Raw genomic sequence first — 14,415 nt, 5'->3', positions numbered from 1 at the left:
GAAATAGAAGAGTATAAATTAAATACTTCTCTAGATGTTTTTTTAAAATTTTAAGCAATATCCAGTCTTATTTAGAGAATTCAGAATCATTGATATGACCAATTGTATAATATGCTATATATACAACCATAGTATCTGATTTGTTTCTTTTTGTTATAGCTCCACTGACAGATAAACCACCAAAACTTTTGTACCCTTTGGAAAGTAAACTGACAATTCAGGAGACACAGTTAGGTGAGTAACTTTTGCTTTATCAAGAATATATAGTTTTTGGTATTTGCATTCTGGTTGGTCTTATGTACAAACCTGCTGTGTTTCCATGCATGATTAAGTATCCACTTAAGGTTTTACATATCTGATGGAAAGAGACTCAACATAAGCTATAAAATGTGACCTGTTATACCCAAAAAAGCTCATTGACAAGCCTAGCCATGGTATTAAGGTATATTTATTTAATGTTGTATTTATTTAATGGTCTTGTCTCAGTGTGCTTCAAATTAACTATTCTCTTTAGATTGTGTTATAACTCTGCTCACAGTTAAAATTATTGAAACACACAAGTATCCAAACATTTTAATTCAATATTAATTTATTGAAAATAGGTATTAGTGTAGTATAGTGATATTTTTAAACAAAATTTCATACAGGAGAAAAGATTATAAAGGTTAGAACTTCTTTATAAATCTATCATTATAATTTGGTAATTGTGTACTTCTTGTCTTATTCAATTACAATGGACACTCTTGCTAAAATATAAAAAAAAAATGTATTGGCAGAGTTATTCAAAAACAATTGAATCATAATTGAAAATATTCTGTTGAGTCTTTTAAATAAATCTTTAATGTGTAACTATAGTAATAGCATAAAAACAGATCAAGACCAAATTACTGGATAATTTTGGTCCAATGTCTTATGTAATCAAAGAATAGTTTTTTGACTCTCTGATATTTGATAGAGTCTTATTGGTAAGTACAAGATATTGGATGGGTCAACTCTTCTGATCCTACTCTGCTGTTGCTATATTCACAAAGAACTAAATTATTCTGATAAGTTGTTAATCATTTTGTAAATTGACAAATGGATTAAAATTATCTGTTTTGATTTTTATTTTGAAAGTTGTTGTGTGTTCATAAACTTTGTAGTATGTTTAGCAGAAAACCATTTGGTATTGTAGTTGGATTTACAAGTTAAAACAATTGTATATACATATATATGTCTATACACATATATGCATTGTATAGACATATATGAATACTGATGCATTTGGAAAGTTTCTTCTATTGGAAAAATGTGAAATTTAATAACTTTACCCTTATGCATTATTTATATAATTTTAAATTATAATCATGTTTGAGAATTCATTATTTTCATTCACAAGTGAGTTTAGTGGCTCTCCATATTCTGATCCAATATAACATAATTAAAAAGATCATGATGGCAGTCTTAAGATCAATAAAATGCCTTCATTGAATGGAATTAGAATACAAAAATTATGCATTAACAAAATAACAACATTAACTTTAAGATAGAAATGTTATGTATAATTGATTTAAAGCCATGCCAAAACACTATGCTACAAGGTTCTCATTTTATTTTTGAAGTTTGCATTTTGGGCACATAATGCCATATAAATACAAGATATACTTTTTAGAACTAGCTGAAAGCTTGTGTGTAGTGCTGATGAGAAGTTGTTTAAGAAATTCCAATCTGATCTACACAGAGATTTAGCTATTCAAATCAAGCTAGTCATAGTTTAATTTTTTTAAATAGGTTTTTATTATTGCTATTGTTGCTATTACTGCTGCTGTTTCATTGGAACAATTACTAAATTACTATTTCCTCATAAAAATGTATATAAATTTGAAGAAATATTCGTGTGCAAATAGTTAAATTGATACTTGGGAAAGTCATTTCTGGATTAATAGTGCAAAATTAGCAAGGTCCTGAGTGGTGTTCCTTGCTATCAATAATATCCTGGAAAAAATGAAATACATTTTAAATATTTTTGATATTGTATTCAAAAGAATCTTTTGATTTAGCAAAAACATTGTTTTTATTTCTCAGTATATAGTATCATATTGCACTTAACCTCCTAATACAATGTTTCATAAAGTGAAATGAATAATTTATCAGATATTTTCTTAAGGCTAGAAATCATTTTTCCCAAAACTATTTATTGATGAGTAAGAAAAACAAGTTTGAAATGTAACAATTTCAAATGCAAATTTGAAAGTGTGATAAAAATTATAGAACAATCTGTTCCCAAAATGCTATTGGAGATATGCATATTATTATAATGTCATTGTTAAAAAGAAGGTGAATACTAGATTTGATTAACAGATTAACTCAAACTAGATTAGCCTATTTTAAAATTTGGCTCTTTCTGATCTCCTTTTTGAATTTATAAGATCATTATTGATCTTTGAAAGAGAACAGAGATTTAGCCAAATAAATGGGTCTTACTAGAAACATATTCAACCAACACTTAATTTAATACGTTTAATAATACTTTTTGTAAATTATTGAGAATCTCAGATTTATTGAACATAGTAATTGATTAGGAAAGGACTAATAAAAGATGAGATAGCAACTAGACCTGAGATTTCACTGTTATGGGAACTTCTAGTGACAAAAATACCTCTACCAATTGAAGTCACACCTTCCTTGTAATATATCATCTTCCTGAATTGCCCAAATCACCAATAGGTTCAGTGACTTGCTTAGAAATTGGGATTTGTAACAAAATACACATTTGTAGCAATTTCCTTCAAGTCCAACTATCTATCTACTATTCCATGTTGCCTTTTCTAGTACCATGTGTAATGCCAGAGAAATTAAGGCAAGACAAAGATTAGGATCTTAATATTTTAATAGTGGAGATTTTGGGCTAGCAATTGAACATTCTCATGTTCAAAAGATGTCCAATTCCTAGCTGATTGAATGGGACTCTTGTCTCAAAACATCCAGCAGTGAGCAATTAATTCCAGAGACTTTTATAGGGCTTCCTCATCAGGGAAACAAAGGTGAGGAAAAGGAGGGGGGTGGAGAGGGTGGAACATTGAGTTAGTCATAATTTCAGAAAAGGATCATAACTTAGTCTTGACCTATTGAGGATCAAGATAAAGAGGTCAAGGGCAGGAAATAAGATTCTGAGGGGCAAATCCCAGCAGGCATTTGAAATAAGCCATCTGGAGTTTTATGACTCACTGGAATGCAATAGTGACCAGAGTTTAATGGGGTGAGAAAAGGGGAAGGGGAGTGGCCATAATATTTTATTCAGGGTATAGCATAATAGTTCAGGGAAACTTGGGTATTACAATTCAGGGAAACTATGGCAGGGAAACTGAGGCATTACAAATGTAAGAAAACAGGGAAATATTAATAACATTATTTTTAATTATTAAAATATTTTATTTTAAATTACTAAATTAAACTATTTTAATTTTTAAAAGACAGCTAGGAGGCACAGTGAGTAGAGGTTTGGGGTTGAAATCAGGAAGACCCAAATTCAAAACCTACTAATTGTATAACTTTCTGAAGTCATTTAACCTCTATTGTCTCAACTGTAAATTTGGGATAACAATAACATTTTCCTTCTACTGTTTTTGTTGTGAGGATTAAATGAAACAATATTTGAAAAAGTGTTTAATATGATGTCTGCCCCATTGTAATAATAATTATTATTAATCATCATTCCATTTAGTTAATATAAACTAATTAAATATGCAAAGAAAATTCTAAAGTTTGAAAAACTGTCAGTTTTAAGAAAAAATGAGGGAATTGAACAGCTAAAGAATGGGAGTAACTTAATAAATGGTTGCCAACAGAGTAAAACTTAAAAGCAAATTTAGATATACACACACACACACACACACACACACACACACACATATTCCAATCATATGTGAATATGCCATTTAGAACCTACTTTCGGGTTGTACTGCATTAAACATTCAATTACATACACACATATTTAAAAAAATCAAATTGAATGTTGTGCTTGTATTGAAATTAAAGTGTGGGTCAAAGGTAATATTCATTCTCTACATTAAAATTTCATTTAGGCACTAGAGGGGGGAGGGGTTATTTTGTACACAACATAATTTAACAGTGTAAATCAATCTCTTTTATAATTGCCAGTCACTTTAAAAGATCTTTATGAATAAAGAGAAGTAGTTGGTCTATGGTTTAGAGTTAAATATCATTTTCTCATCTAAACTGTATCTATGCTGTTGTAAAAGGAAAAAAAAAATCTTTCATGGAGAACACCTTTGTACAGAATTGATACTAGAAAAAATTTGGAGTCAGCTAAGTTTTCTTTTTCCATTGTTACCTACCTTTTCCAAGACTGTTTTCCTTCTCAATGGAAATATTTCCTTTTCTTAGATCTTACATCCTTCTGTTCTTCAAATTTTTCATTTCTCTTTAAAGAGAAAAGCAGCCAAAAGCAGTCATTTACTTTTGTCTAAGTCATTCCTTTAAACTTTGAGTCTTCTCCCCTTTTTCTCAATCATCAATTCAATAAACATTCTTGGAATACCTATTATATGAAAGTCAAATATGCTAAGGACTGAGGAACATAAAAAGATAAATAAAACATCATCTTTGAACTCAGGAAACTGGATTTAATAGCAAGAAATTAAAAAAAAAAAAAAGTTTGAACACATGATGGCATCAACCCCCCTTCCCCAGAGATACAATAAATAAAATAATGTTTAGAAGATGGAAAGCTCTTCTCCCCTTCTCCTCTCTGAAAGGAAAATTTTTGATGGAAAAATAATATTTAAACTGAACTTTGAAGAACACATACTATCAAAGAGTAGAGATGTTTAGAAAGACAGTTGATAATAACAGTTAGCAAAGTCATTGAGGTGAGAAAGGATGAAAAAGTGAAAATGCTCCAGTTTAACTATGTTGCAGAGCAAATCAAGATCAGTATGTGAGAAAAGGCTGACAAATAGGCAAAAGCCAGAAGTTTTAAGGCTCACAAATTTGGAATATATCCCATAGCCAATGGCAGTTTTTAAATCATATAGTTACATGATCATAGTTATGAATTATGAATATTTCAGATTAATCTATCTGGTGAGCAATATATAAAGTAGATTAGAGGAAGGACACACTTCAGGTAGAGAAACTAATTAGCAGAGTATTGTAGTATGCCAGGCTGAAGGTTTTGATGGCTTAAATAACAGGGAGTGAGCCAAGGGTCTATCAGAGTGAAAGCAGTTATAGAATGTCTTTTTATGATTCAATATTTCTCCAAGGCACTTCATTATGAGTTTCCCAGAAGCCAGCTGCCTATCTGCTTGCATATAAGGAATTGCATCAGTTACATTCTGCTCATGCTCAAAAGTACTGAGATCAGTGGCGAGTTTCCTATTTTTATCATGATGTTTCCTTCTGCCAAATACCCACATACACTGAAACTTCCCCTGAAAGCAGAGATGATCTTACTTTATCCTTTGTATTCCCTAGTATCTAGAACCTTTAAAAAATGTTAGATGGAAGAATTTTTTAAAAAGTAAAAGAATATATTAGGCCTTTACTATATGCCAGTCACTGCTGTGCTAAGTTCTGAAGATACAAATACATAAGAAACATAGTTCATGCCCTCAAGTATCTTAAATTCTAATAGGAAGAAAGAACATATATAGGAGAATGGTGGCCAGAGAAGGGCAAAGTCACAAAGATTTTGCAGGGAGCATTAAGGTCCTCAAATGAAGTACCCTTTTTCAGAAACAATAGTAGTATTGTTTTTATTACTATTCCCAAAGCAAGAGAGATATAGGAACAGAGATAGAGAGACAGAGAGATGGAGAGAGGTGGGGAGAAGGAGAGGAAGAAAGGGGAGAAACAGAGAGAAAGACAGAGACAAATAGAAAGACAGAGAGACAGAGAAGAGAAAGAGACAGAGACAAAGAGAGACACAGAGAGACAGAGTGAGAGAGAGAGACAGAGAGAGAGAGACAGAGAGAGACAGAGAGACAGAGACAGAGAGACAGAGAGAGAGAGAGACAGAGAGACAGAGGCAGAGAGAGACAGAGAGAGACAGAGACAGAGAGAGACAGAGACAGAGAGAGAGAGAAAGAGAGAGAGAGAGAGAGAGAGAGAGAGAGAGAGAGAGAGAGAGAGAGAGAGAGAGAATGTGCTCAGAACACAGAGTGAACAATGCTGTGGCAGGAGAACAGCATGCCAATTGATTAGTTATCTAGAGATGATGGCCCCTTATCAATCAGCATGACCCCATAGCAGAAGTTAAAGAAAGAGTGTCAGAGGAGAAGAAAAGAAGTGGATGAGTATAAAATATTATTGCACAGAGACAAATTTTCAGGATTTCATAAATAATTAAATGTGAGGGGAGAAAATTGATAATTCAGATTTTCAAATATGAGTAACTAGAGGAATGAGTAACTAGGCAGTATTAACAGAAATAGTTTAATCAATAATTTCAGGGGGAGGGGGAGGAAACTGGAAAGACTTACATGAATCAATGCAAAGTGAAATGAGAAGAACCAGGAGAATATTATACATAGTAACAGCAATATTGTAGGATGATCAATTGTGAGTGATAGCTATTTTTAATAATATAATATTCCAATTCCAAGGGACTCACATTGGAAAATTCTGTCCAAGTCAAAAGAAAGAGCTGATGTAGTTTGAATGCAGGTCAAAGCATACTATTTTTTACTTCCCTTATTTTGTTTTCGTGGTTTTTATTTTGGTCTATATTTTCTTCACAACATGACTGATATGGAATGTGGTTTGCATTATTGCATATAGATAACCTATGTGAAAGTGCTTGCTGTCTTAAGACAAGGGGAGGAGAATGAAGTAGGAAAAGAATTTGGAATTCAAAATTTTAAAAATATGAATTTTTTAAATGTTTTTATGTGTAATTGGGAAAAATAAAATATCTTTCAAAAAAGTAATTTAATGAGAAAAAACAAGCTTAGAGAAGGTTGAATTTGAAGTGCTAGCAGATTTAAGTAGAAATGATAAATAAGGTCTAGAGTGTGAGAGGCAGATAGAAACATGTGGCATGTTGTGGCATAATGTGGTATGTCTAGTGTGCATGTTTATCTGTCTTTGTACATGGAATCCTCTCTTTGCATTCTTCCTCTTGGTGATCTTATCCACACACTTATTTCATCTATCATATAGAATCATCTGCACAAAAATAACAGAGGAAACTAGAAGAATAGAGAAGATCAACAAGTAGAGATTGTAGAAATAGAGGGAAAGTAGACCAAAGGACAGACCTATAGGGAATTTTAGCATTCAAGAGTAGGGAACAATTTGAGAGCTTCCAGGGAAGGAAAGAATAACAAAAGGAAGACCTGAGAAAAGTTCCAGTTGTTACAGAGATATCAAGGAAGAATAAGAGAAAGCCAATGAATTTTATAATGTCCAGGCTCCAAAATTGACATTTCCGGCTTCCAAATCTTCAGACAAGGCCAACTAAGGACTTGACTTACTGTGTTGTCTGAAAGCTTATTCCTGGGCCTGTTTGAAAAATGGTTATATCTATTTTGCCTACAGTTTCTTCAATCATAGAAAGTTTGAGCTTGAAGGAACCTCAGTTAGTCATTCTTATAGGACACAGTATGAGCTATGAAATGAGCTTCTATAAGGCACCCCTCCTCTGTTCCTTCCTTCCTTTAAGAATTTTCACACTATTCATTATTTCAAAAAACAACCTAAAAATCCAAAATGTATGTTTCATAAGTCTTTTACATGGTATATTTAACACTTGGTACTCTTCCAAAAAAACCTAATATCTTGCTTTAAAAAAATGAAAATAGAAAAATATTTGCTCATATCTTAGAAGTGTATGTATGTTTTCAATAGCCTTATATTTGTATACTGATGGGAGAACATTCCACCAGAAGAATGTAAATTATTTGAGGGCAGAAAAGTTTTATTTTTGTCCATATCCACTGGCCTCTTATAATGCCTGGTAAATGATAGGTTTTTGTTGATTGATTGATTAAATAATATTTAAGACCAATTCAAGGATATATGATTTCATATATATCTTAATCCTTCCAAACCTGAGTAATTGATCTTTAGTGAATTTCTGTGGCTTAAAAAAGATATCAGATGGTAGCAAGACATTTGGCAATGAGGTTCTTTGAATCTAGCTAAGCTGATTCTCATAAAATGTGTATGTACAGTTCATTGCATAATCCATGTATAAAGCTTTTCTGACTTTTTAGGTCCCACTAGAACTTATATCCCAACAGAGAGAACCTAGGGTCACTAATTGCACCATACTATTAAAGTAGAGATGGATTTCAGTAGAAGCATTGGACCATATTAAAACATTATTCTCAGATTAGGCCAAAAAAGTAAAATTTGAAAATATAAAACAATCCTTCTATGAATCAGATGTATCTTTTTAAACAATGAATTATTTTTTGACTGAGATACACTGGAGACATTAACACACAAACACACACACACAGAGATAGCATTCTCATTTAATGTTAATACCAATGCCTCAACATAGAGGAGAATGGTCTTAAAATGAGTGCTGCCTAAGAATTAAGTAGATGACTTCTTATCATATGTTCAATCAATCCAAACTTAGTCATCTATCAGGAATGTTTTATAATGGATTCCTTTTTTTGGAAGGAGGGTGAGCAAGAAGAAGGCCAAGATTCTTTCCTACTTGAAGATTCTATGAATGTAAGAAAATAATTCAAAACATATCATTTTTAATACTTAAATTATTATTGGAGTTCTAAACATCAATAGTCTTTTTTCATAAATCTGAAATAGAACAATGGTAAAATATTTATTTTTTCTTTCCACTTTAGTCTTTGAGAAAAAAAAAAAACTCCATTGACATCAGCATATGTACAGGAATAGGAATATTTTTAACTAATAACACTGCAGTTTAAATTGAGTATTCTATTTCATTCTTGTCAATGTGTGTATGTGAAACAATAAGATCACAGCTTTAATATAGATTTTTCCCAGCTAGAATGCAGTTAGTTCTATTTTTAAGAATATATAAGGTTTAAATTACATTGAAAATGGCATAAGTACTCAATAACATGCCAGATATAGATAGTCCTTAGAAACAATGAGTTTCCATACTTTGATGACTTTGAATGTATCTGAGACACTCAAAGAAAATCCCATGGGTGTTGAAAAAGAAAAAGTGTGCATGAAAAGCATAAGTGACTCAAATGACCCCTCTCTAAATTAGCTTTTATATTTCTTAATAAAAAAATATTGTTACTCTTTTTACCTTCTGAATCCAATTCTTCCTGTACAACAAGAGAACTGTATGGTTCTGCACACATATATTGTATCTAGGATATACTATAACATATTTAACATGTGATAAGACTGCCTACCATCTAGGGGAGGGGGTGAAGGGAGGGAAGGGAAAAATTGGAACAGAATTGAGTGCAAGGGATAATGTTGTAAAAAATTACCCATGCATTATGTACTGTCATTAAAAAGTTATAATAAAAAAAAGAGAAAATAAAGATTAAAAAGTAGTTTTAAAAAATATTATTACTACACAAGTCATATAATCCTGTTTACCTCAGTTTCCTCATCCAGCCATTTTTGCCAAGAAATTCCCAAATGGGGTAACAAAAAGTCAGATATGACTGAAATGAATGAACAACAATAAAAATTTTATAATTATGTAAGTAGTGATGTGTATATCTCATATACAAATTAAACATAAATAAAAAGATTTCTCTAAAAATACCCCAGGTATGCTTGAGAGTTAAAATGGAATTCTTTCTTGTTTTTGTTTGCTTTTTACTCATTCAGTCATGTCCAGCTCTCTATGACCCTGTGGATCATACTCTCTATGGATTTCTTTTAGCGAAAATACTGCAGTGGTTTGCCATTTCCTTCTCCAAATAGGGATTAAGTGATTTACCCATGATCACACAAGTAGTGAGGGTCTGAAGGTGAATTTTTAACTCAGGTCTTCCTGGTTCCAGGCCCAGCTCTCTATCCACTGAGCATCTAGGTACCCTGACATTCTCTCTGTAAACTATGCTGCTAAAGATTGCTGAATGCTTTAACTCTATTGCATAGGTTTTTCTTCCAAATTTTAGTCACCTGTAAGTGATTATGGAAAGTCATAGTAGACCAATTGCTAAGAAATGTAGTGTCATTATTTAAGTATAAATGAATTGATTGTTGGCATGTGCAAACCAGTGGTGGTGTTAGATAGAAAAATCCTTTGGACTCATATTTAAGATTGGCAGTTTCTGGGCCCAAACAGTTTCATTGAGTATACAAGTTAGCAATTTCAGTAAAAGATTGAGGAAATGTATATTTTTAAGTTCAATTTCTTTCATTGGGTGTGATAACAAGACAGAATTCATTTAAATGGAAACAAATGGGTAAGCTAGCATTAATAATCTATTCATTCCTCTAGCTATGTCAAATAGCCCTGTCTATTTATGAGCTAAAACTATGTTTTGGATAAGTTAGAGTTAAGATGTACTCCAAGAATTAGTAATATAGAGAGATCCCCAGATGAATCAAAGTAAAGAGTGACTTAGTATGGATAAGAAATAATTTATGACCAAATAAGAACTAGATAAGATTTGAGGAATCAAAATAGATAATTATAATTGCATGACATTTAAAAAGCTTTTTGTATAGACAAAACTGAGGTTGCCAAAATAGGAAGGAAAAGAGGAGGGAAAATTGTAGCAAGTTTCTCTGATCAAGGCCTCTTTGGTCAAATATAAAGGTAACTGTGTCAAATTGATTTAAAAAACAAAAATAAAAATGAGTCACTTCCCAGTTAGTAAATGGTTAAAAGATATGAAAAGGCAATTCCTAGATGAAAAAAATCAAAGCTATAAATAATCACATATAAATGCTTTAAATCAGTACTGATTAGAAAAATGCAAATTAAAATAACTAACTCTAAGAGAGGATTCTGGGAAGATGGCAGAGTAGATGAGAAAAGTTTTGGCTTTCCAAACTTTTCTCATCCACTCTGTCTCAGAGGGAATGAAGAATACTAGAAATAAACAAAAGTCAGACTAAAGCAGTTTATTTTAAAACAATTTAAGAAGACTCAGGAAATACCCAAATTCCAGGGGCAGAGATTCAGCCTAAATGAAATCCAAACACCTCAGATGAATTCTGCAGAATCAACAAATAACAAGCCCTGGGGACTGCTGAAGTTGGAAGTAGCCTTAGCCTTAAAGACTTTCATCTCATGGACAGTCTGGGTGGGTGAGGGGTTTGACAGAGGAGTAGGAGAAGATTTTAAGAACTTTCCACTGTCGAGGGACAACAGAGATATGTTAACCAGAAAACTTTTGGGTTGGGCTGCCCACTTCCAGCAAGGAGTAGCCAACATATACCTTTATATGATAGCAGAGGGGTGGGATTCAAGCTGGCTATGGGGAATGGGCAGAGTCCCTGGTTTCATTTAGTGGGAAAAGAGAACATTGGTAGTTTGCAAATATCAGAAGGATTGCAGAGAATAAGATAATATGTAGGACAGCATGATCAGAGGCTCCAGCCCTAGCTAAAAAGTAGAGAAGAAGCCCAAGACTGAGCTCCAGGACAGACCACAGAAAATAACAGTAAGAAGAACTTGAGTACTGGGGTATTATTCCCCAAACCTTGGGACTAGAACTTGATCACAATAATAACTGTTAAAAATAAAATAAAATAAAAATGAGCAAGCAAAGTAGAAAGAACTCAACCATAGATAGTTATTATGGGGATAGAAAAGATCAGGGTTCATATACACAGGAATATAATGGAGCTTTAAAAAAGAATCACTTCTTTTTCAATGAGAAATGGCAAATGGTCCCAAGTCCAAAAAGATTTCTCAGAATAACTTTAAAAGTTATTAATTTAATTAAAACTTTAAAAATAAAATGAAAGACATCAAGGAAAATGTAAAGAAAAAAAGAAAGAAAAATCTTTAAAAATCAAGATAATTATTGAAATAAAGTCAGCTTGAAACAGAAAACCAAAAATTTAAGGAAGAAAATAATTCCTTGAAAACTAGAATTGGGCAAAGGGAAGCTAATAACATTCTAAGACACAAAGAAATTAAGTCAAAAAAAAAGAAAAATAGAAGAAAATGTGATCTGAAAGAGATCCCAGTATGAACACTTAAAGTAATATGGTAACAAAGGCTCAAAATTCCAAAAGGATAAAAATATTGAAAGATACAACAACAAAAAAATAAATATCATGGAGCTACAATAAGGATTAACCAAGATCTAGCAGCTATTGCACTGAAGGGACCTTAGGTCTTGGAATACTACATTTTATAGAGCAAAAGGTCATAACTGAAGTTATGACCACGGTAACTTACACAGCTAAATTAAATTTAATCCTGAGTAGAGAAAAATGGATATTTAATGAACTGAAAGTCTTTCAGGAATTTGTGACAAAAAGAGAGAAAATTAAGGGAAAAATTAGCAAATGTCATCAGAAGTATAAATATTAAGGATCAATTATAATGGATTCAACAAAATCAAATTGTTTACTTCTTATATATGAAAATAGTATTAGTTCTTTTATAACTCACTTTGGTTTAGGTTGTTTGAAAGAAAGGCATGGACCAAGCTGGTAAAAAAGTGAGGAGGAATAAAAATAGAGTGAGAAAGATATTGAGGGGAATAGGCAGGAGGAAAATATGCAGCAAATAATTATGGTTTAGAATGTGAATAGGATGAATTAATGAATAAAATGGAAATTGATAGCATATTTAAAATATGAATTCAACAATATATTGCTTTAGGGAAATGCTATAAAAATGAGAAATATACATAAATAAAAAATAAAGGTCAGGAGTAGAATTTATCATTATTTTAAAAAAAAAAGGAGGGATAGAAATCATAATTTCAACAAAGTTAAAACTGAAATAGATTTAATAAAAAGAGAAAAATAGAAAAACTACACTGTGGCAGTCATATTATTCAATATTGTTTTAGATCATTTAAGATAACCTGACAGCATAAAATATCTGAGCATATTTGCCAAATATATATATTTGCCAAAAGAGACATAGGAACTATATAAATACAAACATAAAACACTTTATACAAATAAAGTTAGATTTAAATAATTGAAGTAACATTTATTATTCATGGATAGGTCAAGGAAATATCATTTTTAAAATGACAATTTTACTTAATTTATTTATGTAATTCCATCCCAATTAAATTACTAAAAATTATTTTTCTGAGTTAGAAAAAAGTAATAAAATTCATTCAGAACAACAAAAGATTAGGAACTTCAAAGAAACCAGGGAAAAAACATGTAAATGAAGCAGATTCAATAGTATTGGACTTTAAGCCATATTATACAATGAGAACAGTGTTAAAGTGTAACATTAATAATTTTGATTATTTTAAATTAAACTTTTCTAGTATTCATAAAACCTATGAAGCTAAAACTAGAAGGAATGCAGAAAATTGTGGGGGGAGAACTTTCATAGACAATCTCTCAAATAAAATTTGATTGGGTTGGAATATTGCTCTGTTATAGGAAATGATGAGCTAGTTGATTTACAAAAACATGGAAAGACCTGGACTTAGAAAAGAATATGCCATCTATCTTCAGAGAAACAGATGACAAGTGAAAATAAGCAGAGTACAGTCTTACATAAATGTGATGAGCATATATATGCGTATTATAGATATCTATATATAATTTGTATTTATACATGTGTATATATATATATATATGTGGTTATATTGTGTATATGTGTATAGATCCATAATTAACTGTATCCTTTTTTGGTGCTAGACTACCAAAGAGAATATGGTGGGGGCAGAGGGGGAGGGAGTGGGAAGAAAGAGGAGAAAATGAAACAAAAACAATGCAGAGAACAAAAGTAAAACTATAAAGAAGCAAAGAAAAACCAGGCAGCTTTGAAAACAATGCTTTGTGCTTGTCATGTAGATTTTCTTGGAATGAAAATTTATTGTTTTATACTGAATCCTCTGTTATGCTGTTTATGTGGCAATTTTTTTCTTTGTTTATTTTATATTTAACTTTAAAATAAATTTTAAAATTAAAAAAAATCTGAGACAGCACCTCATATCTGTCAGATTGGCTAACGTGACAGTAAAGAAAAATGAAAAATGCTGATGGCAAAATGGAAATATTGATACATTAATGCACTATGTTGTGAACTAGTTGTAAACTTAGTTTGACCATTCTGGAAAACAATATGAAACTTTTTGCAAAGGACCACAAAATTGTGTATACCTTTTCACCCAGCAATACCAGTATTAGATTTGTAACCCAAAGAAATCAAAGAAAGTCTAAAGGATCTTTATGTACAAAAATATTTATAGCACCTCTTTTTGCAGTGGCAAAGTATTAGCAATTGAGGATATGTACATCAATTGGGGAAGGGCTAAACAAATTGTGGAATATGATTAT

The 14,415-nt window shown here is 31.5% G+C and overlaps 1 protein-coding gene across 1 annotated transcript in view; it reads left to right on the top strand.

The window, feature by feature from the left end:
* Positions 1-14,415, top strand: part of IL1RAPL1 (interleukin 1 receptor accessory protein like 1) — a 1,491,295-nt gene that overhangs the window by 1,155,640 nt on the left and 321,240 nt on the right. Inside the window, exon 6 of the mRNA XM_031963646.1 lies at positions 160-234. Coding sequence (XP_031819506.1) covers positions 160-234 — 75 coding nt within the window. The remainder of the gene's footprint in view (positions 1-159; positions 235-14,415) is intronic.

This window comes from Sarcophilus harrisii, chromosome 3 (genome assembly GCF_902635505.1).
Source record: "Sarcophilus harrisii chromosome 3, mSarHar1.11, whole genome shotgun sequence".
Lineage (NCBI taxonomy): Eukaryota > Metazoa > Chordata > Mammalia > Dasyuromorphia > Dasyuridae > Sarcophilus > Sarcophilus harrisii.
Note: the sequence above shows the minus strand (reverse complement) of the source record. Positions and strands in the feature narration are given on the sequence as shown.